We start from the raw sequence: 24672 nt of genomic DNA, 5'->3' as shown, positions 1-24672 counted from the left end.
GCAATGCAAAGGTCAAAACACGGCTAGGGTAAACAAGGGAAAAACGTGCCGTAATGCTCACAGACAAACAAGACTCAGCAAAGTGTGTGTGAAAATGTGGTGTATAAATAGTCCTCGTAATCAGTCCTCGAGCAGCTCCCAACTGTGTGTGTGTGTGTGTAATCAACAGAAACCAAGAACAGGTGTGTGTAAGGTGCATGACAGGATTTGTAGTCCATATTGTGACGGGATTGTAGTCCAAGTAAAGGTGCGTGTTAACCAGTCACTAGATTGCTGGTGATCATAACAGATATCGGTGCATGTGCAATTGTAGTCCGGTCTAATGACTAATGGACAGGAAGTCAGGTGATGCAGTTTGTTGATATATATTGGCGCATTTTTTCTTTCGAACTACATTCGTACAGATCTGTTTGACCAGACTGTAAATAAAGCTAATAACATTGTAAATAATGTTTAATTTTCTGACAGGAACCAATCATTTCGCTCCACAAGACTGCAGTCTGTCATCAGGAGCCACGGCTAATCATTTGGACTCGTTTGTAAGTGTTTATTTTAATCTAAATAACTATTAATCAGGGCGGCACGGTGGCTCAGTGGTTAGCAATGTGGCCTCACAGCAAGGTCACTGATTGGAGTCTCAGCTGGGTCAGTGTGTGTTTCTGTGTGGAGTTTGCATGTTCTCCCCGTGTTGGTGTGGGTTTCCTCCGGGTGCTCCGGTTTCCCCCACAGTCCAAACACATGTGCTATAGGGGAAGTGATCAACTAAACTGGCCGTAGTGTATGAGTGTGAGTGTGTATGGGTGTTTCCCAGTACTGGGTTGCAGCTAGAAGGGCATCCGCTGTGTAAAACATTTGCTGGAATAGTAGGCAGTTCACTGCGCTCTGGTGACTCCAGATAAATAAGGGACTAAGCTGAAGGAAAATAAATGAATCAATGCCATTAATCAGCATTCACTGCCATTATATGAATCTCCAAGCACCACAGATTCAGCTTAAAATCTTCTTCAATGTTCTACTGAACAAAATAAAAGTGTCCGACATCTTTGATGGCCTGTGGGCGAGTATATTAGCAGGAAATGTTCAATTCTGTGTGAACTATCCCTTTAAAGAGCACAGCCTTACCAGATCGAGTGTATGAAGTATTAAGGCTATTAAAATGCTTCCATTCTCGCTTTGGGCCGTAATGCTTTACGATGTCATCTGTGCTCAGGTTTTTTGTGCCGTGAGTCGCCCTACAATAACATGATTTACACAGATTAACAGTTTGGCAACACGTCAAGAGCGGTTTTACATACAGTTAAGGTCAGAATTATTCGCCCTCTTGTATATTCCCCAATTTCTGTTTAACAGAGAGAAGACTATCATCAGCACATTTCTAATCATAATAGTGTTAATAACTCATCTCTAATAACTGATTTATTTCCTCTTTGTCATGATGACAGTAAATAATATTAGACTAGATATTCTTCAAGACACTAGTATTCAGCTTAAAGTCACATTTAAAGGCTTCACTAGGGTAATTAGGGTAAAGTTAGGGTAATTAGGCAAGTCATTGTATAACAGTGGTTTATTCTAGAGACAATCCAACACTAATATTGCTTAAAGGAGCTAATAATATTGACCTTAAAATGGGTTTAAAACAATTAAAAACTGCTTTTATTCTAGCCGAAATAAAACAAATAAGACTTTCTCCAGAAGAACAAATATTAGAGGAAATACTGAGAGAAATTCCTGAATCTGTTCAACATCATTTGGCAAATATTTGAATAAGATTCACAGGAGGGGGAATAATTCTGACTTTAACTGTATTTCCTTAAGTACGTATGCAAAAAATAACCAGTTTCTAGAAAGAAGGGGCTATGAATTTTACTGCTGACCAATCATTTACAAGTCATATTAAAATCGACTGACCTCAAAACGGTGCCATCCTCTGCCAGCTTGACCAGGTTGCCCTCCTCAAGGTCCACCACAAGACCTTTAAAACTGGTCACATGACAACAAGCAACTGTGTTTGTGTACTAGAGAGACAAACAGGCTTATCCTAGGGTATTAACTACATGAGCCTATGAATGACAAGATCATAGCCAATTGACTTTAATCTCATAATGATTAATTTTCATAATGACATGGATGCCTGCTTGACATTCAAACAGACATTTGCTGGAGATGTAGGAAGAGTTTAAAGCTGTTGGTCAGGACAAAAACTCCTTTTAATATGGAGGATATTTCTTATATCGTGTGCCGTTGCTTTTAGTTATAACACGACTCAAATCAGCCTTTAGGCTCAACAGTCAGGCACACTCCTGTTGGTGTCCTCAATCTGGCAACCTGCGCTTGTGTGTGTTTTGAACCAAGTGTGCAATACCTAGTGTCAAACTTACACACTGCACCTTTAATGTCATCATTTTCTCACTCTTTAACTTTGTCAAACCATTATTAGTTTCTTACTTCTGTTGAACACAAAAGAAGATACTTTGAAGAATGCTGAAAACCATTAACTAACACAGTATTTGTTTTTCCTACTGTGGAAGTCAACGGTTACTGGGTTTCAGCTTATTTCATTTTTTCTTCCAATTTTCCGGTGCGGGGAAATATTTATAATATTTTAATAAACTATAATAGGTAAAACTGTCCAAGATATGAACAAAAGCAAGTCATGCATCAAAGTTTGATTTAAAGAAATCTTGAATGGTTATAAAATGCTTATAATCATTAAAATTACATAAAAACAATAAAAAAATGAGTTTAAAAATCGTCAATAATATTAATGATATGATGTAGGAAACGTTCTACTTCTCTGTTTATCCGTCTGATTTTACAGTGGGTTTCATTTGACCGCCCCTGTCGTTTAAAAAAAATATCACAACGGCGAACGTGTCAAGTATAAAAGCCTTGTCCATTTCGTGAGGTGCGTGTGCAGTAATCGGAGGTGTGCGACACGGCACCAGGCGAAAGTTTACTGGAAAGTTAACTGAAAGTCACTAGGAAACTGTATTGTATGCCACTACAAACACAAGCACCAACACAGGCCTGCAACAGGGTTTATTTATTTATCTGTTCATTTGATGTGGACTTTTTTTTGACCTTTGCTAAATGCAATTTTGACTTTTGATGTTTATTTAAGTTTTGGAAAAAAGGGAAAATGAAAAGCTTTCCTTTAAAACAAACCTTTATTTATTTGTTTGTAGATATGTGATTGCTTTATTACATTTAACTAAATTTGGGAAGATTTTATCCCTTGTTAAGCTATAGTTTAGAGTGTACTAATTAATAAGAATCCAGGGCCCTTCCTATAAAATAGGAAGAGGACGCTACACGTAGTAGGAAAAACAAGTCAGGTTTCCAGCTTTGTTCAAGATATCTCATTTCATGTTTAGGAGTAGAAAGTCAAACCGGTTTATGACAAGTGAAAGGAGAATAAATGAAGACCCATCGCATCTTTCCTCATGAGCTAACAATTAGCAATTTACTAGGAATGACACAGTATGACGTCCACGTATGAGGAGCAGGATTTCAAGCAGGTCTTAGTCAGTCTAATAACTCTCTCTCTCTCTGTCTGTCTGTCTGTGTGTGTGTGTGTGTGTGTGTGTGTGTGTGTGTGTGTGTGTGTGTGTGTGCGTGTGTGTGTGCGTGTGTGTGTGCGTGTGTGTGTGCGTGTGTGTGTGCGTGTGTGTGTGTGTGTGTGTGTGTGTGCGTGTGTGCGTACGCGCATTGTTTCTGCAACTCACCAGAAATCCCAAGTGGCAGGTGTTAGATGGAGCAGATCTTTATCATAGCCCTTGTGCTCCACCAGATACCGTGCAAAGCTCTCATAGATCAGCTGCACACACACAGAAGAAGAAGAAAAATAAGAAGGAACAGGAGACATCATTGACATGAAGATCCAGGCTTGGTTTAGGCCGGGCATTTTAGGTCAAGCTTATTCTGCGATGTGGAAGTGTGACTGTTTTCGGACAAACAACTCAGCTTCATATGGGAGAAATGACTAGGAATAATAAACGACAGAAAATGATGAGCAACTTTACGAGTAAGTGTGTTTATGACTATATATTAGGCCTGTCATGATATCTATATTTAGTTGTATGATATATTGCACCAAAATATATCTTAAATAAATTGCAGGTGGATCTGCAGTTGTGGCATCATGATAAGGACATTAAAACATATAGCACATGTCATTTTTAGGCTGCGTGTCCACCTAAGTGTTTTTTTTCTCGAGCTGAGCATTTGTTGTCAATGGTAGATCTGTGTTTAGCGAGTCGCTGAGTGGCCATCGATTAGGCCTACATCATATTTTCTGGAGGTAGTTGCTTGCTAGTAAACTAAACATCTAACTATCAAAGTTGGTTGTCGAAGCTGTGAATGTATCTGATGAGTTCACAAAAGCCATGGTGTCTGCTTCAGTGTTGGCACCCCTCATCATTTTCATGCCCCTGAAGGCATGCTGCCTATAAACCACACGCCAGATACAATCAACACATATGGTGTTTGTATTAGCGCTGATCAGCTCCACAGTCCAGAACACAGGACATTTGTGGAGTCACTGCAGAGTTTAACCATAACAGAGTCAAAGTTTATCATCTACATGTGCTTTTAGGAGCGGGTAACACTTCACTTGAAGAGGTGTTCATAAGACTGTCATGACAGCAGTTTGCACTTTCTTAAAATCACTGTATATCTCTAGAAAAGAGCGACACGGTGGCTCAGTGGTTAGCACTGTGGCTTCACTGCAAGAAGGTCGCTGGTTTGAATCCAGGCTGGGTCAGTTGGTGTTTCTGTGTGGAGTTTGCATGTTCTCCCCGTGTTGGTGTGGGTTTCCTCCGGGTGCTCCGGTTTCCCCCACAGTCCAAACAAATGCGCTATAGGGGAACTGATGAACTAAACTGGCTGTAGTGTATGAGTGTGTGTGAATGAGTGTGAATGGGTGTTTCCCAGTACTGGGTTGCAGCTGGAAGGGCATCTGCTGTGTAAAACATATGCTGGAATAGTTAGCGGTTCATTCCGCAGTGGCAACCTCTGATAAATAAGAGACTAAGCTGAAGAAAATGAATGAATGAATGAATATTCGGTCTGAAATCACATGTAAGCATGACTTCAAAACAATATCAGCTCTATTTCATTGACTATCAGTGGCTGCTGATATGATTTCACTACTTAGAATTTGTAAACAATACTTCTCTGAAATGATATTATTAAGGAGAAAGTACCTTACCTCAGGAGAAAGTACTTCACCTCAATGGTCTATATGCACAGCTAGTGTTTTTCAGCCGATTCTGAGCCTCCAGTAAGAGCTTTATGTGTTTATTTTTAATTTATTAAGGTTTCTTTTACAGCATCGATGTTGTAATTCAAATACAATCAGTTAAACAGACTCAACCATCCATTTGGGAAAGACCGTTTAAACACAGGTGGCGTCATTAGCAGCAGGCTAGTGCAGAAACTCCACTGAAGATACTGAGGTAAAATTACTGGCCATATTTTACAGACATGGCACGGAAAATCTAATTTAATGCAGTGCTTCTTGTTTGCTCTGAGACCCACTTCACACGTATATCCACTAGGAAGTGAAGATTGCTGATTTTTACAGAAATCTGATCTTAAACGCAGCGATTTTGTATGGGATGACAATTAAAAGAAGCCCTGGGGCTGGCTGACTAAAATTAAAAGTCCTTGTGCATATAATCCATTGGGGAAATGAACTGCCCACCACTGAGTTATTCTTTGTTTCGTCTCATTTGAATGCATGAAGTGAGTCAGCTGTAATTGGCTAAAAAAGGCGACTGTTCATCTTATTTAACAAAGTGACGACTTAAGACGTCACGTTAACCACGCTGCTCTGTATATTGTCACTGTATATTGGATTAAAAACTGTGGTGATTCCCCAGATTCGATTTGCTATTTTATCCCACATAATATTCATAAAAAGATTGGAGGTCTCAAATTTTTGCTAACGTGTAGTTTTTCTCCATCCAAACTCAAAATTTCATGAAGAGGCTCTTTTGGCATGGAAATTATGTTTCATTCACAATTTCTCCTCGCACAAAGTGAAGCTGTGGAACAACGAAAGCATCTTAATCAAGAATAAATTGATTATTTATAAGAATTGGCATGAAAAAGATATCAATTGTCTTCTATATTATATTATTAATTATCTTCTAGATATTAAGGAAACTTGTATTCATATGGTGATTTTATAGTTAAATATAATTTCCCTGTTACTCATCAATAGGCCCACACAGATTCTGCGCCTGCAGATTTTCAGCTCATCATTAATTCTGTTTATTAGCTTGAATAAATGTGTGTAAATCTATATTTATTCAGTTTTTTAATTAATTACAGTAATATTATTGACTAATATGAAAATGTTTATCTGATTTATGTATAATGCAGTGTGTACAGTCATATTCTCTGTCTTTTAGTAGAGATATTATATGAGAGATATGCTTTGTTTACCAACTAAAGCGAATCTAATTTGCATTTTTAAACATTAAATACAAGTTAAAAAGGTATTACTTTTTATTTCACATATTTAGGTGTTAGTTATGATACTCCTAAAATAATTCTGCAGAAATCCACAGATTTTTACCAAAATTCTGCGCAGAAAAAGCAAAAAACGTCCGCAGATTCCGTCTGGCCCTACTCATAAAGAATTTCATACTGTGATTAAGGCCCAACCTAATTTAATGAAATGCCACTTGTCATTTGAAGTGATTGTTAAAAAAGAAGCAAAGTATTTAGTTGAAGACAAATGCACTTACGAGCTAAAATGTAGAAATAAAAATATAAGAGATGTGTTTCAGTCAAAGAAAAGAATCACTACGAGGGGAACATTTCTTTGGAATTCTCCAATAGATCAAATGAACTGGAACAAAGCTTGGCTCTTCCCTTACAAATGTTGTGCTCACCACAAGGTCAAAGAATTACATTTAAAAGTCTTACACAATGTCTACCCCACAAACCAGATTGTATCTTCGGTAATCCTGACCCAAAGTGTGTCTTCTGAAACTCAAGTGTTGAATCGACTGATCATCCTTTTCTCAAACGCCCACATGTTAAAGTGTTTTGGTCTGATTATTGGTCTGAATGGTGTGTTTTACATTGATTTTCTTCTATGTGTGATATAATTTGTTACTTTTCTCATGACAAACACAACATGGAATTTATTGGCAATTTATTGATTTTATTGTGGGAATATTATATTCACAAATGTAAATTTCCTTCATCGTTACATAATTTGCTAATTAGCAGACTTAAACTGTTTAATTATTACTTTACAAAATGTTTACAGCAAAAAAAAAGTGTAAAAACTGTGAAATTTTATAAGGACTTTGTAAATATTATTTAATTTGATAGTTTTTTTACCTTGCTTTTTTATTATTATTATTATATATAATTTTTCTTGTTTATTATTGTACTTGATGTCATCCATTGCTATGGTTAATATGATTTTATTGTTAAAACACAATAAAAAATACAAAAGTAGTATCTTGATAAATTAACTATATGACCATAAAATAATGTATATTGTTGCGTGCAAGCATGACTTCAAAACAACATTAGCACTATTTAAATTGACTGTGAACAGGGTTGTTTTGCCAGTCAAAGGCTGCTGACATGATTTAAAATGATTTATAATTATCAAAGAATACTTTTCTGAAAATATATTCCGAAGGTGAAAGTCTTGGGCGAATATATAAACCCCCCAATATTCTGATGTGGCCCCCTTGGGAAGATGAATAGCTCAGCTCTGTCCTAATATGACAGACACAGCAGGCCTGTCGATTAGCCTTGGATCATCAACACAGCACTGTTCCGCTGCAGGGCGAGACAGCACAAATGACATAGCTATTCATTACAGCCTGAGTGCACGCGCTATAACGCGGTTATGTCATGATGTGCAGGATGCGACTCACCCTGGAGGTCTCCTTCAGATAGTATCGACAGAGCGTGTGGTCCAGATCAAAGCCGATGACATCACACTCCGACAGCGAGAAGTATTCACTCATCGTACGGGCTCGAGGAGAAACGGGCGACGTTAACGGGGAGGTTTGCGGGAGTCGTGTCGTCTTGCGGTGACAGCGACGACTCGGAGCTGTCGGTGGCGGGAGTCTGCGATGGATGGGTTCGCTTGTTCTGCAACACGTGGGATAACAATGTCACGAAGACTACACGCCGCGTTTCTACGGAAACGGTGTCACGGGAGATGTGCGCGCTTCCGCTAATCGCGTGTTTAACGCAGAAACTCCGGTTTTAACACACACACCGACAACACGGAGCTGTGTATCATGCTTGCATGCACGAATCTAATGGGGTATCCTCCGAATAGACGCACATTTCCGGGTGTTTTACCGTAATAACGCGAAGAAAATGTCACTGAATTATTGAAATTGAGGTAAAGTTGGCTAGACTTGTATATTCGCCCACTCGTTCGTTCATTGAACAGATGTGACACGGCCCCGGTGTTGTTTACCACGCCATGTTGAATATTCAGTCTGAAATAGCACAAGTACACCTTCAAAACAACATTAGCACCATAAGTGACTGAACAATGTTGTGCTAGTTGCTCAATGGCTGATTTGCCTGTTTAGAATTAGCAAAACAATACTTTCAGAAAGTATATCATAATTTAATTGCATAAAAGTGTGTGATGGGCACTTTAAAAAATGAAATATCTGAATTTGTTTCCATCTATTTCAGCAGCAGTGACTAGCACTTGTACTTGTATTCAAGTAATCTAGCTCTCTCTGTCTCTCTCTCTCAATTCAATTCAATAATTGCTGTTTTGACATGAAAAATATTACAAATATATTGCCAAAGCATTTATAAAGTTTACATTTAAAAGAGCATACATATATGTGGGTATTCACTTATAAAAAATTGTGACAGGGCCTGACTTAAGCTTGGCATCCTCAAAAAACCATACAAAACTAGCATACAATTCACTAATAGAACGCATCCTTGATCACTGTCAGCTTCTCCTCCATCAAATGATGTCACTTCCGAGTCATAGCCTTAATTTGACAGGACTGACATGGGGACAGTTGTAAAAGAGTATTTATTTGTAGAATTTATTTATAATTTAATGTTTTTTATCAGGGCTTCATGGTGGCGCAGTGGGTAGCACAATCGCAAGAAGGTCGCTGGTTCGAGCCCTGGCTGAACCAGTTGTAATTTCTGTGTGGAGTTTGCATGTTCTCCCCATGTTGGTGTGGGTTTCCTCCGGGTGCTCCGGTTTCCCCCACAGTCCAAACACATGCGATATAGGGGACTTGATGAACTAAATTGGCCGTAGCGTATGAGTGTGTATATGTGTGTGTGTATGTTGCCCAATACTTGGTTGCGGCTGGAAGGGCATCCACTGAGTAAAACATATGCTGGAATAGTTGGCGGTTCATTCAATTGTGTACTAGATAGATACTATAAACAAAATCAAGATTGTATCATTTTATCGTATCGTTTCAGTTTCGATATTTATCAATACTATAACCAAATTCAAGATTGTATCGTTTTATCGTATCGTTTCAGTTTCGATATTTATAGATACTATAACCAAAATCAAGATTGTATCATTTTATCGTATCATTTCAGTTTCAATTTTATCAATACTATAACCAAAATCAAGATTGTATCACTTTATCGTATCATTTCAGTTTCGATATTATAAATACTATAACCAAAATCAAGATGGTATCACTTTATCGTATCGTTTCAGTTTCGATATTTATAGATACTATAAACAAAATCAAGATTGTATCATTTTATCGTATCATTTCAGTTTCGATATTTATCAATACTATAACCAAAATCAAGATTGTGTCGTTTTATCGTATCGTTTCAGTTTCGATATTTATAGATACTATAAACAAAATCAAGATTGTATCACTTTATCGTATCATTTCAGTTTCGATATTTATCAATACTATAACCAAAATCAAGATTGTATCATTTTATCGTATCGTTTCAGTTTCGATATTTATAGATACTATAACCAAAATCAAGATTGTATCATTTTATCGTATCATTTCAGTTTCGATATTTATCAATACTATAACCAAAATCAAGATTGTATGGTTTTATCGTATCGTTTCAGTTTCGATATTTATAGATACTATAAACAAAATCAAGATTGTATCATTTTATCGTATCATTTCAGTTTCAATTTTATCAATACTATAACCAAAATCAAGATTGTTTCACTTTATCGTATCATTTCAGTTTCGATATTATAAATACTATAACCAAAATCAAGATGGTATCACTTTATCGTATCGTTTCAGTTTCGATATTTATAGATACTATAACCAAAATCAAGATTTTATCACTTAATCGTATTATTTCAGTTTCGATATTATCAATACTTTAACCAAAATTAAGATTGTATCGTTTTATTGTATTATTTACGTTTCGATATTTATCAATAATATAAACAAAATCAAGATTGTATCATTTTATCATATAATTTCAGTTTCAATATTTATCGATACTACAACCAAAATCAAGATTGTATCGTTTTATTGTATCGTTTCAGTTTCAATATTTATCAATACTATAACCTAGGTTGTGTAATAACTAGTTTTATGTAGGTATGTAGCATCTACAGTTCAGGTAAATAAAAATAACATGCATTTTGTATGATCCCACTTATTTTGGCAAAAATAATTCTTTTAGCAGATTCCGCAAGGTGTACGTAAACTTTTTGACTTGGTAGTTCTCAAGTGCCCAAACCAAAGGAAACACTATCACTATAACAATGATGTCGGCAAGCCGTTTACAGGAATTACATTATGTAAAATATATATACTTATACTTTTTGGGGGGAGGGAAAACTTTATTGTTTTATGTTCAATCCAGCGTAAAAAATAGGCCTAATTTTTTTGCTGCTTGTTTAGACTACATATTTAAAATGAGTTGAAACAACACAACTCCGAATGTTTTTTTTGAGGGGGGATATCTTAATTGGTTCATGTTCAATCTTCACTGTAAAAATTATATGTACAATTAGTCATGACAGTATATGTTTTTAGTTCATTTTAACTTATTAAACTAAGTCAATCATGTTCTAACTTATTTTATTAAGTTATGCAAGCAGTTTTAAGGCAGTTTAATTTGATTCAGCTTAAAAATTTATGGCAACCATGATTTTTTGACAGTGTGCTTACAGTATATTTGTTAGCTTAATCAATTTGTCTTGTGAAAACATGAAGGAATTACGTGGAACCACCAATGTACCAAATACGTTTATTTGTATATCTAATTGAAATGAGCTCATTGTACAGTGTCTCCCCTTATCTTCGCCCATATCTTCACTTGAATAAACTCCGCGTTACTCATTGCGCACTTGTTGTGTGGCATCTGGAGAATCCTGCCTGAGGGCGTATTGCTGAAACCTGCCTCACAATCTGGTTTTGTTCTTATAGACGAGTTTCAGTTACTTAATAGTCGCCTGTTGATCGTTCAGAGACTGAAAATCAGACTGAAGTTGACTCGACAGAAAGAGAAGGGCAAAATTGAACAGGAATAATGTGACCAGGAAATGCGAACTGATTTTCTTCTGTTGTTGTTTGACCGCAGCAATAAATCTCCAGGTTTACTGCCGTCAGGGGCTGTGCTGACAGCATTATCTTGTGTCACACAAGTCCAAGGGTTTTTCATTTCTTCCATCGATCACAGTATGGACGTATAACTCTTCAGGTCATTCACAAAATGCTGAAATGAACTGGGTTTTACGCATCACTGAAAGGAAATCATCTCTAGCTGCATATATACTGGATTGATGAACAACTTTCGCGATGGGGGACGTCAGAGAGCGGATTATAATGTGCTGTCAGAGCGCTTTCCAGTGTTTCAGAGACCCGGAGACTAGCCCCTCACCTGAGACCAGGAAGAGGCACCTTGAGATGATTAGAAATGAGTTCGTGAAGAGCGGAGAGCTGCCGCCGAAACCGGTGCTCTATGTGGCGCTTTACGACTACACCGCGCGCACGGACGATGATTTGAGCTTTAATGCCGGGGATAAACTGGAGCCCATCACCAAAGGAGACGACTGGTGGTACTCCAAGGCAATCACCGGCATCTCTGCCAATAAAAAGGGCTACATTCCGGCGAACTATGTGGCACCCGTGGAGAGCCTGGATGCTGAACCGTAAGTTTCTGTGGCACGCTACATTAAGTAAATAAATAAATAAGCCCCAGGACATGTAAGGCAATCTTTTCTCTTTCTTTCTTTTTCTTTATTTCTTTTTATTTATTTAATTTTATTTCAAAGTGAAAATAAGATTATTTTGATTATTTTGCTTGTTTATGTGAGATTTCTGTGGCACACACACATACAGAGTAATAAATAAACTAATAAATAAGTAAATGAATAAGCCCAAATGTGAGGTAAAATCTTCAAATTATCTCTTTCTATCTTTCTTTCTTTCTTTCTTTCTTTCTTTCTATTTATTTATTCATTTATTTATTTTATTTCAAAGCGCAAACAAGATTATTTTGTTTAACCCATTAGCAGATTATTTTGCTTGTTTATGTGTGATTTCTGTGGCACACTAATGAATAATTAATTAATTATTTAATTAATAAACCCTACTAAATGTAAGGCAAATCATTTATTTATTTCTTCCTTCCTTCCTTGTATTTATTTATTTATGATTGATTGATTGATTGATTGATTGATTGATTGATTGATTGATTGATTGATTGGTTGATTGATTGATTGATTGATTGATTGATTGATTGATTGGTTGATTGATTGATTGATTTGCTTTTTATTTATTCATTGTTTGGGTAACAATTGTATTTGAAAGTGAAAACAAGATTATTTTATTCATCCCATTGGCAGATTATTCTGCTTGTTTATGTGTGATTTCTGTGGCACACACATACAATAAATAAATAACTCATACTAAATACTAAATAACTCATTTTCTTTCTATTTATTTATTTATTTTAGGGGATTGTTTGGGGAACAATTTTATTTCAATGCGAAAAGATTATTTTATTCATCCCATTGGTAGATTATTTTGCTTGTTTTTGTGTTTTTTTCTGTGGCACACTAATAAATAAATAAATAAATAAATAAATAAATAAATGTAAGGCAAATCATTTCTTTCTTTCTTTTTTTCTTTCTTTCTTTGCTTCCTTCTTTGCTTCCTTTCTTCCTTCCTTCCTTGTATTTAATTATTATTGATTAATTGATTGATTGATTTGCTTGCTTCTTATTTATTGATTGTTTGGGCAATGTGTTATGTGTGATTTCTGTGGTACATCAAAAATAAATAAATAAATACATATGTAAATAAATAAACAAATAAATGAATATGCCCTAGGAAATGTAATTTTCTTTCATTCTTTCTTGCATATCTATTTATTAATTAGCTTGTTTTTATTTTAGGGGATTGTTTGGAGAACTATTTAAAATGATTTATATAATTGATCTATTTCAATTATCTTATTTCAAAGGGAAAACAAGACTAGTTGCTAGTTTTTTTTAATTTTGGCAGATAATTTAGCTAGTTTTAGGGAAAAACAAGCTTATTTTGGCTCATTATTTCTGAAAACAAGACACAATGATTTGCTTTCTTTCTTTCTATTTGAAGGTTTTGTTTCTGTGATTGTGTGCGGTTTAGTTAGGAAGTAATTTCTTAAAGGGGCAGTTCACCTAAAAATGAAAACGTCCCCATCATTTCCTCAAACTCAAGCGGTTGTAAACTTTTACGAATTCCTTTCTTCTGCTGAACACAATTGACATCAATACCAGGAATAAAGAATGGAAATCAATAGCTGAATTATTTCCTCCAGCATTCTTCAGAATATCTCCCTTTGTGATCAACGGAAGAAAGAAACTCAAACAGGTTTGGAGGATGAGTAACTGATGACCGAATTTTTATTTTTGGATGAACTGCAGCTTTAATGAGGACTGAAGGATCTTGCTTTCCTTTATTCTTCTTTCTCAGTGAACCTGAGGGTTAAACAAGGATCCGAGCTCTTCCTAATAATCACAGATAACAGTCACAGCAGGAAGAAAATAGCCGTATCTTTTTAATTTACAGTACTGTATATCATCAGTAAACGCTGACAGCTGACAACCCTGATTTCTAATACACTGTAAACCCAACAGTCAACTTTATCAAATGAAATGAGTGTAGTTAACTCAAAATTTACTGAATGTTAAATCTACTCATTTGAAAAGAGTTTTGAACTCATGAAATACCTCATTACTTTAACTCAAATGGAGTAAGTTCACAGTACTCATAACTCAAATGGTTTGTAGCAATCGGTTTCCTCAAACGGTTTGAGTTGCCGCAACTTGCCTTAAGTTAGTTTGAGTTCTGTTCATTTATCGGGTTTTACTGTGCTCAAATTGCTTATTTTACTCAAATGGATTAAGTTCACAGTACTCATTTGGATTAAGTTTTAAATTTAAATGATTTGTTGCAATCGTTTTCCTCAAATGGTTTGAGTTACCTTAACTGTTTGGGTTTTACAGTGTATAACAGTGTATTTAATTAAGTGCATAAACAGCTTTAGTGTGATTTTGCCAAGTACAGGATCTACATCTACTGTATGTTGATCCTGGCCCACCATTTCAATCAGCTAATCAGATTTAAGGTATATGTTTTCAGTTAATCTTAGCTTTAATCTCATTCGGGTTAGGGTCATGGGCAGGTCCAGACACAATCTGTTTTTGTAAAAATTTCATATTTCATAAGTGTGAATGTTTTTGAGAGTAACATTATAAAAAATGTGTTCAGTTCAACACAATCTCACGGCAATTCGTAACTTTTTGATTTAGTGGCTAATTCGTACAATTTAGTACGATTTGCTCATCCCCCAGTGACGCTTGGGTTTAGGGGTGGGGTTAGGTGCCACGCCTCCTTTTTAAAATCTTAAAATTTTGTACGACTGAACTCGTACGAATTCGTACGAATTAGCCACAAAACGTAAAATACTTACAATTTCTCATGAGATGGGGACAACATTCATTCATTCATTCATTCATTCATTTACCTTCAGCTTAGTCCCTTATTTATCAGGGGTCACCACAGCGGAATGAACCGCCAAATATTCCAGCATATGTTTTTACACAGCGGATGCCCTTCCAGCTGTAACCCAGTACTGGGAAACACCCATACACACTCATTCACACACTCATAGACTTTGGTCAGTTTAGTTGATCAATCCCCCTAAAGCGCATGTGTTTGGACTGTGGGGGAAACCGGAGCACCCGGAGGAAACCCATGCCAACACGGAGAGAACATGCAAACTCCACACAGAAACACCAACTGACCCAGCTGGGACTCGAACCAGCGACCTTCTTGCTTTGAGGCCACAATACTAACTAGGGATGCTCCGATCAGGATTTTTGCAGACGATACCGAGTACCGATTCTGATGCTTCAAGCTTTGTATAACTTTGCCATTGCTTAAGCACATTTTCCCTCTCTCTGAGATCTCACCTTACTTCAGAGAATAATATAAGGATGTTGCACACATGTAATGGTCAGAAGCAGCTTTACAATAATAATAGATAAAACCGATAGAAAAAAATGGTAAGAAAAATTACCCACAATGCAATCTGGAAACATTGTTGACGTGTTGTAGCGCTGTGGATGTAAACCTGGGTTGTAAACTCGTAAACAAACACTTGCGATTGGTCCATGAGACTGGCCAGATCAGCGAGCACCGATCGAGTCGTGGAATGTGATATCGGCCGATACCAATCTTCGGATGATCGATCGGAGCATCCCTAGTGCTAACCATTGAGCTACTGTGCCACCCTTTTGGGACATGAAGGAATTAATTTAACTTAGTTTTTACAAATTTAATTGGATTGAACATAAAACATTTAAGTTGTCCCCAAAAAAAACTCAAGACTTGTGTTGTTTCAGCTCATTTCAAATAAGTAGCTAGAACAAGCAGCAAACATCATTGTTTTGGGTCTATAGTAACTAAAACTTAACACATCCAACAAATAAATAACAACTTTTTATCTTGTATTTAAAAGTTTACAATGCAAAGCCACTTGTTTAGTAAACAACGGAGGTTCCTCATATAATATATCTACTAAAAGACAGAAAATATTACTGTACAAACTGTAAATTATATAAACATTTGCATATTATTCAATCATATTACTAAAACGAATATATGACCTGATTAAATGTGTATTACACACATGAGCAAATGAATAGACTCAATGCATGGGTTAGTTATGTGTCATTGTTCTTAATATTTTAATAACAAAAAATGACAGTGGCTCAGTGGTTAGCGCTGTGGCCTCACTGCAAGAAGGTCGCTGGTTCGAGTCCTGCTGGGTCAGTTGGTGTTTCTGTGTGGAGTTTGCATGTTCTCCCCGTGTTGGCGTGAAATGGCTCCCCACAGTTCAAACACATGCACTATAGGGGAATTGATAAACTATGATGAGTGTGTGTGTGTGTGTGTTAATGAGTGTGTATGTGTGTTTCCCAAAACAGCTGGAAGGGCATCCGCTGTGTAAAACAAATGCTGGAATAGTTGCCGGTTCATTCTGCTGTGGTGACCCCTGATAAATAAGGGATTAAACCGAAGGAAAATTAATGAATGATTGGAATTCCCTCAGATTTTGGGAATATTTTGAGTTGACTCAACTTAAAAATGTAAGGAAGCTTGCTGTAGAGCTCACTTAAATGGAGTCATTTGCAGTATTTGGGTTAATAGTTGAGTCAACTCAAAAAAATGCTGTGCAGCAAGTTGCCATACAATTTTTAATTGAGCTTTTTTTTTTTGTGATTCATTTTTATTTTCCTCCATTTATTTCTGCATTTAAATTGCATTATGGTGCCTTGAACAACTTTTAACCTTGAAAACTATTGGCACTCATTTCATTTTTACACTTTCAGTATGTCGTGTGTGATAGTGTGCAGTGCTATAATGTGTGTGTTGGTGTTGTATATTACGCTACAGAAACCATGTAATAAACTGCAGCACGTTTTCTGTTATTTTTCAGACTCATTTCTCTACATATTATTTATTATATTAGTTCAAACCACTAAAATGTCAGTAAAAGTCACTTTGTTAAACTGTAGAGTTGAATTTACAACATCAGAAGTGGACAGAGCAGAGATCAACATCCCATAATGCAGTTCACCACCCGAATAAACACTTGAGAATCACAATAAATGGACAACAATAATTAACAGATATTCTTTCAGTGTAGCTAGATTTAATAAGAAAGCTGTTGTTAGATCAGTAGGTAATTGCTACAGGACACATTTACACTGAGAGCCTCTATGTAGTCGGTGACCGAGCTGGAAAAACAGGAAAGGACATGTGTCACTAAGTATTCGCTGTGACACACGAAGCCTTGAGTGTGAGGTAAAATCACACCTGAAATCTGCTGATAATCACCAGAGCAGCTGGTTCTGTCCTCCTCGCCCCTTTAATAACTCAGCTGGCCGGTTTGATATTAAAATTACACTTTTGTTTTTAGAATAATTGTTTTATCATTTCTGTATTGATTTTTTGGCTCCGGCTGTGCACAAAAGCCCAGGAATCATTAACAGATTTAATGCGCAGCACTTCCTGGTTGACAACAGATCATTAACCAGCTTCACTTAAGAAACAACAGGTAGTTCAAAACAGCACCGCTTGCCAGAAAACTAAATTTAATGTTTATATATATATATACAATAGGGGAAATAAGTATTGAAAACATATCTCTTACGGTGCTGTTGACTTGAAATTTTGTGTTAACAATGTTAACAACCAAGGAAATCCAAATATGCAAATGAAATTGAACACATGAAGAAAGGAAGGTGTAGTTGAGCAGTGAAAGCCCAGACAGCAGCTGAAATCTCTCAGTAGTTCTTCAGCGACCCTCTGCTCTTCCTCTGCTGCTTCAGTCCAACATCTACATTAGCAGGAGGATGAAGATGAAACCAGGGCGGACATTTCAGCAAGATAATGATCCCAAACACAGCCAAGGAGACTCTCAGATGCTTTCAGAGAAAGAAAATCAAGCTGTAGTATGGCCTAGCCAATCACCTGATCCGAATCCAATAGAGAATACAGAATAAAGCTCAGATTTGATAGACGAGACTCACAGAAGCATCAAGATTTTGACTATTTTACAATATTTACTATATACTGTATATATATAAATATAGGGCAACATGGTGGTGCAGTGGTTAGCACAGTCACCTCACAGCAAGAAAGCCATTGGTTCGAGTCCCGGCTGGGTCAGTTGGTGTTTCTGAGTTTGCATGTTCTCCCCGCGTTGGTGTGGGATTCCTCCGGGTGCTCCAGCTTCCCCCACAGTCCAAAGACATGCGATACAGGTGTATGAATGTGTGTGAATGGGTGTTTCCCAGTACTGGGTTGCAGCTAGAAGGGCATCCGCTGTGTAAAACATTTGCTGGATAAGTTGGCGGTTCATTCCGCTCCTGATTAATAAAGGGACTAAGCCGATAATTATATATACATATATTAAACTAATTCTAATTATAATTGTTTCACATCCTTAAGAAACGAGTAAGAAATTAATGACAGTGTATGAAGTATGGTAAATGATTGCATTTCATGTTTATCTTTTATAGATAGAAGGCTCTGTTTGAATCAAATATACTGAATTAAGAGTTTAATTTCTATTATCTTTGCGTTTGCAGAGATTTTAATTAGTAGTGAGTAAAGTAATTAAATTACTTACGTAGTTAGAAATGTAATTTAAATACAATTAGATGATGAAATTAGCAATTAGTTCCTTTTTTGATGTAATTTTTAAGCAACACTGCTTCTGGCAGCCTCCTGCGTCATCACATTTCAGCAGTACTCTCAGAAATAAAGGTACATGCACAAAAGTTACATTTTTGTTCATAACAGGTCCTTTAAGGAAACATATTAATACCTAAAAAGTACAAATGTGTACCTTAAAGGTACCCTAAAGCTACCAATGTCCACCTGTATGGTTCAAAATTGTACTTTTTGTAAAGATGCCATCAGAATTTGTACCCTTATTTCTGAGTGTGTACATCTAAATATCAACAATAATAAATAATGACTTGACTAAATGTTCATTCATGATATTACAATTGTACAGACTTTGTTTGAGTTATCTAGAGCGACGCTAAACTGGTTTAGCTTCAGAAGAAGAACCCATGATATTACACTGCATGGGAATGAAGTGGCAAACAGTACTAATTATTAAAGAATAAAACAAAAAGGGCTTAAAAATCAAGCAGTGGTTTGTTAGGAGAATATCTTGCCGAGATCTTATTTGGAAATATGGAATCTGAGGTTTATAAAATAAAATCAAAATACTGAAAAACTCGCAATGTACATTACTAATCAAAAATTGAGTTTTGATATGTTTACTTATTTACAAAAAGAATCTTCATATTTACTTACTATTCTAAGGCTTTTTGGCATAAAAAGGGTCGATTATTTTGACCCATATGTTCGTCACCTAAGACTTTTTATGGTTCAGGGTCAATTGTGTATTAAATAGGAATGGTCAAAACGTTTTTTTACATTTTTGAGTGAGATGCTAACGGTCTAATCCGATTTAATGATCTATGCTAAGCTAAGCTAAAAGTGCTCCCCCCAGACCTGGAGATCGACTGAATGAATTCAAAAATGGTACAACTTGAATCAATTCAGACAATCTCCAGGTCTGGCGAGACCTTTTAACTAGGCTTAGCATAGATCATTGTTTCCCAACACATGTTTTGGATGTCTCCCTTATCTGACCCATTAACTTCAGGTTTTGGAGTCTCTTCTAATGTTCTGATGAGTTGTTTCAGGTGTGTTTGATTAGGGAGAGAATGAAAATGTGTCCTGTTGGTGTGCCTTCAGGAACAGGGTTGGGAAACACTGGTATAGATCATTGAATCAGATTAGACCATTAGCATCTCGCTCAAAAATGTCAAAAAGATGCATAAATTAATTTATTTTTTAATAAACATAATACATGAATACATTTAAATTAAATCATAAAAAATAACATTGAAGTATATTACTCTTAACATATTTTTAGTATGACATGCTGAATAGGAAAGAGCCGACTCTGTAATGTATTTCATCGTGCCTGTTTCCTTCTGCAGATGGTATTTTCCAGAAACAAAACGCTCAGATGCCGAGAAGATGTTGATGTCTCAAGAGAACAAGAAGGGAGCTTTTCTAATCAGAAACTGTGAAAGTCAGCCTGGGGAGCTTTCACTCTCAGGTATGTTCACCTGTGCTCACTGTAATAGTGGGGTGTTTTCAAGTCATATAAAGATTTGTTTTTTGGAAATAGGCTCCTTTTAAAACTCCCGTACAGTTAAATGAATTTTTATTCTTCTTAAAAAATGATCATTTTAAAGTTTTTTTTAATTAAGAATTCCTTATTTATATTATCAACAAATCTGGAAATCTGATGGTTACCGGATACTACAAAAGACAAAGGAATGAGGCGAGCCGATATGCTGAAACTGACACGCTTTGATGAAAAGCTTTTATAAAGCTGCATTTAAAGGAGCACTCCACTGTTTTTTTTTTGGAAATAGGCTCATTTTACATGTTCCCTAGAGTTAAGCAGCTGAGTTTCACCCTTTCTGAATCCATTCAGTCAATCTCCGGGTTTTTAGCTTAGCTTAGCATAGATCATTGAATCAGATTAGACCATTAGCATTTCGCTTAAGCAACAAAAAAGAGAGTTTTGATAGTTTTCTTATTTAAAGCTTGACTCTTTTGTAGTTAAATTGTGTACTTAGACCTATGACGAAGGTGTTATATCATTGCTCCTGCTACAGCCATGGTACAGCAGCAAAGTTTCTTGATTATTATGAAAGTATAGTTCCTAGCCATGTCCACCCAGAAAATAACCAATTAAAATTTTCTGTCAGTCCTATTAAACTATGGAACTATGGAAGAGTCGAGCTTTAAATAGGAAAATTATCAAAACTTTTTTTTTTTGAGGGAGATGCTAACGTTCTAATCCGATTCAATGATTTATGCTAAGCTAAGCTAACATTCTCCCTACAGACCCGGAGATCAGCTGAACGGATTCAAAAAAGGTTTAACCCTAGGAGACTTGTAAAATGAGCTTATTTGTCTCGAATCAAAAGATGTTTTGCTAATGTTTTTTGGCATTCGACACAACTATCCGCTTGTTAAGTGGTGACGTATGGAGAGCTGTTTCTGGGTCCAAGCTGCTACTCAGTTGAATTGAGAAAATATTCGTTTATGGACACTTTTTAGTCCTATCACACATCAATGTGAATTTCTATATAAAATGATAGTGTACACAACAGCTTCTGGACTTGCGGCAGCACAGACACCAATATTTCAACCATTTATTAAAAAAAAAATCACTTTCTGGCCATCTATTATAAGGCATGGACATATATAATGTGATGGTGATTTTCAAAAGTACTACATCACTGTGTAAACGTTATTATTATCATTTGTTGAGTCTCCCTGTATAGTTTGATAGAGTGATTAAACCTGGAAGCTGCTTCACATGACGTCACACTTAACAAGCGGATCGTGACTCTGCAGATTTGTTTGCACATGTGTACAACAAGCTTCTGCACTTCTCAGGACTCAAACCTGCCAAACCTGTCGGTTACAGTCACATGATCCAGTTTGTCCTGCAGTTTCACACAATTTCACCATCATCTCTTGTAAGACAGCAGTAAGAGAAACACATGAATAAGTTGCTTTCTATATTTTGTGTGTTTTGGGTTTATTTGCGGTGGTGAACTGCATTATGGGATGTTGATCTCTGCTCTGTCCTCTTCTGATGTTGTAAATTTAACTCTACAGTTTAACAAAGCAACTTTTAGTGACATTTCAGAAATAATATAATGTATAGGAAATTAAATCTAGAGAAATACGTCAGAAAATGTGCTGCAGTTTATTATAAGGCTTCTGTAGCGTAATATACAACACCAACCCAGACAATATAGCACTGCACACTATTACACAAGTGCAGAAAACACACGTTTTCACTCCAACGTTAAAAGATCTCGGAAGACAGATTAAGTGCAATTCAAAAGCATAAATAAAAACAAATATGGCAAACGTTTAGCACTTTTAGGAGGTTGCAGATATAAAACAGGAACCCTAGTGTGTCTGCTTAATGTTCTCCCAGTTTCTTAAACCAAAGCAAAAACCCACAGGTGTTCTGGCCGCGTAAGGACGTGACTGTTTATTAATGAAACATAAGAGATACAGGCGATCCTAATATTAGAGTTATTTTCGTCACATCTTAAAGGCATAGCTCCCCTAAAAATGAACATTTACTCTCCCTTTAACTTGATACCTTCTGTTGAACACAATAGAAGATATTTTGAAGAATGCTGAAATCCTGTAACCATGTGTTTGTCCTAATATGAAAGTCAACGGTTACAGGTTTTCATCTTCTTTTGTGTTCGGCAGAACATTTATAAGCACTTGAGGGAGAATAAACAGTACATTTTCATTATTGTGTGAACTGTCCCTTTAACACCAGAGTGTCTCCAGGCAGCCGTTTCCCTTCGTTTTATCCTAAACAGACCTGTAGTCAGCCTGGTGAAAGCGGTGGTTCTTTTTTCTCAAAAAGGTGGACATTTGCAATTATACAGCTCATTTTCTAATTAATTATGAAATTTAAATACTGCGTTTTCTGAATTAGCTTGTCGGATGGTCATCATAACTACACTTTTTGCCTATTTTAGCCAAAATAGTATTCACTCTCAGAAATAAAGGTACAGGAGCTGTCACTGGGGCAGTACCTTCTTAAAAGATGCATATTTGTACCCAAATAGTCCACAGTGGTACCTAAAAGGTGCATATTAGTACCTAAATGTACCTAAAAAGAGACCATTATGGACCCTTCAGGTACTAATATGTACCTTTTGAAAAGGTACTGCCCCAGTGACAGCTCCTGTACCTTTATTTCTGAGAGTGTTTTAATATGATCCGCTTTTGGTGCTTTACTCCTTTATATTGGTGATTGTTTCAAGAATAGGGTGCAGAATTGAGAATAAAAGTTGTAAATAGTTTTCTCAACAGTACAGTAGTGAAAGAAGGCTTCTCTCCCGTCAGATTGTGTGTCTTCTTCCACAGTTGGATGATGAACTCATGAAAAATATTTGATAGCATTGGCCAAAACTGATTAGCTGAAGTCACACTGAAGTGACAGCCAACATTCTGCTTGGTCTTGTGGTGGAAATTCATTTTATTTATCTCATATTGACACTAGTTCTAATTCTAAAGGTCTGTTCTTTTATGCCTCCATGGATGTGCTGTTTACGTTAGACCAAGTGTGAACACTTTAACATCTGTTCATCGCCAGGCAAGATCTGGAGAAGTACATGGTGATTTAACAAGCTACATGTTCGGATGGGATGCAAGGCTGAAATGTAGATGGTCAAAAGTGAAGTCGAGCGCTGATGTAACTGTGATTCATCCTGTATGTCACTGATGACCTTGTGGGGATTATAAACTAGATAAAAAGAGAGCGCACTCTGTTTCAGCGTCTCTCACACTCTCCAGAAACTGTCTGAAGCCTTTTCATTGGGTTGTTTTCTTATGATGGCATAGCAGTCATAATAGGACAAATGAGCTCATGTATGTGACAACTGCTGGAACTTTCAGTGAGAGGTGGGTCTTTCAAACCACCTGAACCCCCCTCTGGGCCTGCTACATCAGAAGTGGGCAAGCTTAGTCCTACAGTTTAGCTCCAACACTAATCAAACACACCTGAACATGCGAATCAGTGTCTTCAAGATCACTAGAAATCTATAAGCAGTTTGATTAGAGTTAGAGCTAAACTGTGCAGGACACCAGCCCTCCAGGACCGAGTTTGCCCACCCCTGCCCTAAACCGTGGTTAAACATTGAAATAGCCCAGCTGACGTTAAAGAATGTGAGATAGCCAAGGCTAGCGACTGCACTTCCTGATTAGTGACAAGAAAGACAAACAAGTGTTTCCTCATTCCAAAGTCTCTGAGGCATTCACCGTCTGTCTTTATACACCTCAACACGGCTGACTGCCATTGGATATGGGGAGAGAGAGAGAGACGTGTGATGCAGACTCAGGTTATGGCAACAGACTGATGTCGTCAGCTGACGTGTGACTGAGAGTAGCTGATTATTAACTCATTAACAGCAGCGCAGTATAGCCCAAGCTTTCAGACACACCCCCTGCATCACAGATCAGTCTTTGCCTTTATTTAGCACGGTATTGAGGCCTCACTGCAAGAAGGTTGCTGGTTCAAGTCCCAGCTGGGTCAGTTGGTGTTTCTGTGTGGAGTTTGCATGTTCTCCCCGTGTTGGCGTGGGTTTCCTCCGGGTGCTTCGGTTTCCCCCACAGTCCAAACACATGTGCTATAGGGGAACTGCTGAACTAAATTGGCCGTAGTGTATGAGTGTATGGGTGTTTCCCAGTACTGGGTTGCAGCTGGAAGGGCATCCGCTGTGTAAAACATATGCTGAAATAGTTGGCGATTCATTCCACTGTGGTGACCCCTGATAAATAAGGGACTAAGTGAAGGAAAATGAATGAATGAATGAATCAGCTGTAGGGCAATATGAATTTGTTTTCTCTCCAAATCTTAGAGATATACATCTTAAGGGTCATGTGACATTAAAATTAGAGTATTTTAGATGTTATTATCAGTATGTTAGCTTTAAAGTCTGCATGAACCATTTCTTTTTCATATTGTGCTGCAGTT

The 24672-nt window shown here is 36.8% G+C and overlaps 2 protein-coding genes across 2 annotated transcripts in view; one reads left to right on the top strand and one right to left on the bottom strand.

The window, feature by feature from the left end:
• The window catches only part of nt5dc1 (5'-nucleotidase domain containing 1), a 63432-nt gene extending 54975 nt beyond the window's left edge, over positions 1-8457 (bottom strand). The window contains exons 1-4 of the mRNA XM_056445566.1: positions 7914-8457; positions 3729-3820; positions 1912-1983; positions 1123-1232 (exon numbers count right to left, since the gene is read on the bottom strand). Coding sequence (XP_056301541.1) covers positions 1123-1232; positions 1912-1983; positions 3729-3820; positions 7914-8006 — 367 coding nt within the window. The 5' untranslated portion in view covers positions 8007-8457. The remainder of the gene's footprint in view (positions 1-1122; positions 1233-1911; positions 1984-3728; positions 3821-7913) is intronic.
• Positions 8458-11301: 2844 nt separating this feature from the next.
• frk (fyn-related Src family tyrosine kinase) overlaps positions 11302-24672 on the top strand; it is a 29346-nt gene continuing 15975 nt past the window's right edge. The window contains exons 1-2 of the mRNA XM_056481140.1: positions 11302-12142; positions 20075-20196. Of these exons, the coding sequence (XP_056337115.1) occupies positions 11790-12142; positions 20075-20196 (475 nt within the window). The 5' untranslated portion in view covers positions 11302-11789. The remainder of the gene's footprint in view (positions 12143-20074; positions 20197-24672) is intronic.

The sequence above is a fragment of the Danio aesculapii genome, chromosome 20 (genome assembly GCF_903798145.1).
Source record: "Danio aesculapii chromosome 20, fDanAes4.1, whole genome shotgun sequence".
Lineage (NCBI taxonomy): Eukaryota > Metazoa > Chordata > Actinopteri > Cypriniformes > Danionidae > Danio > Danio aesculapii.
This window is presented reverse-complemented; position numbering and strand designations above follow the sequence as displayed.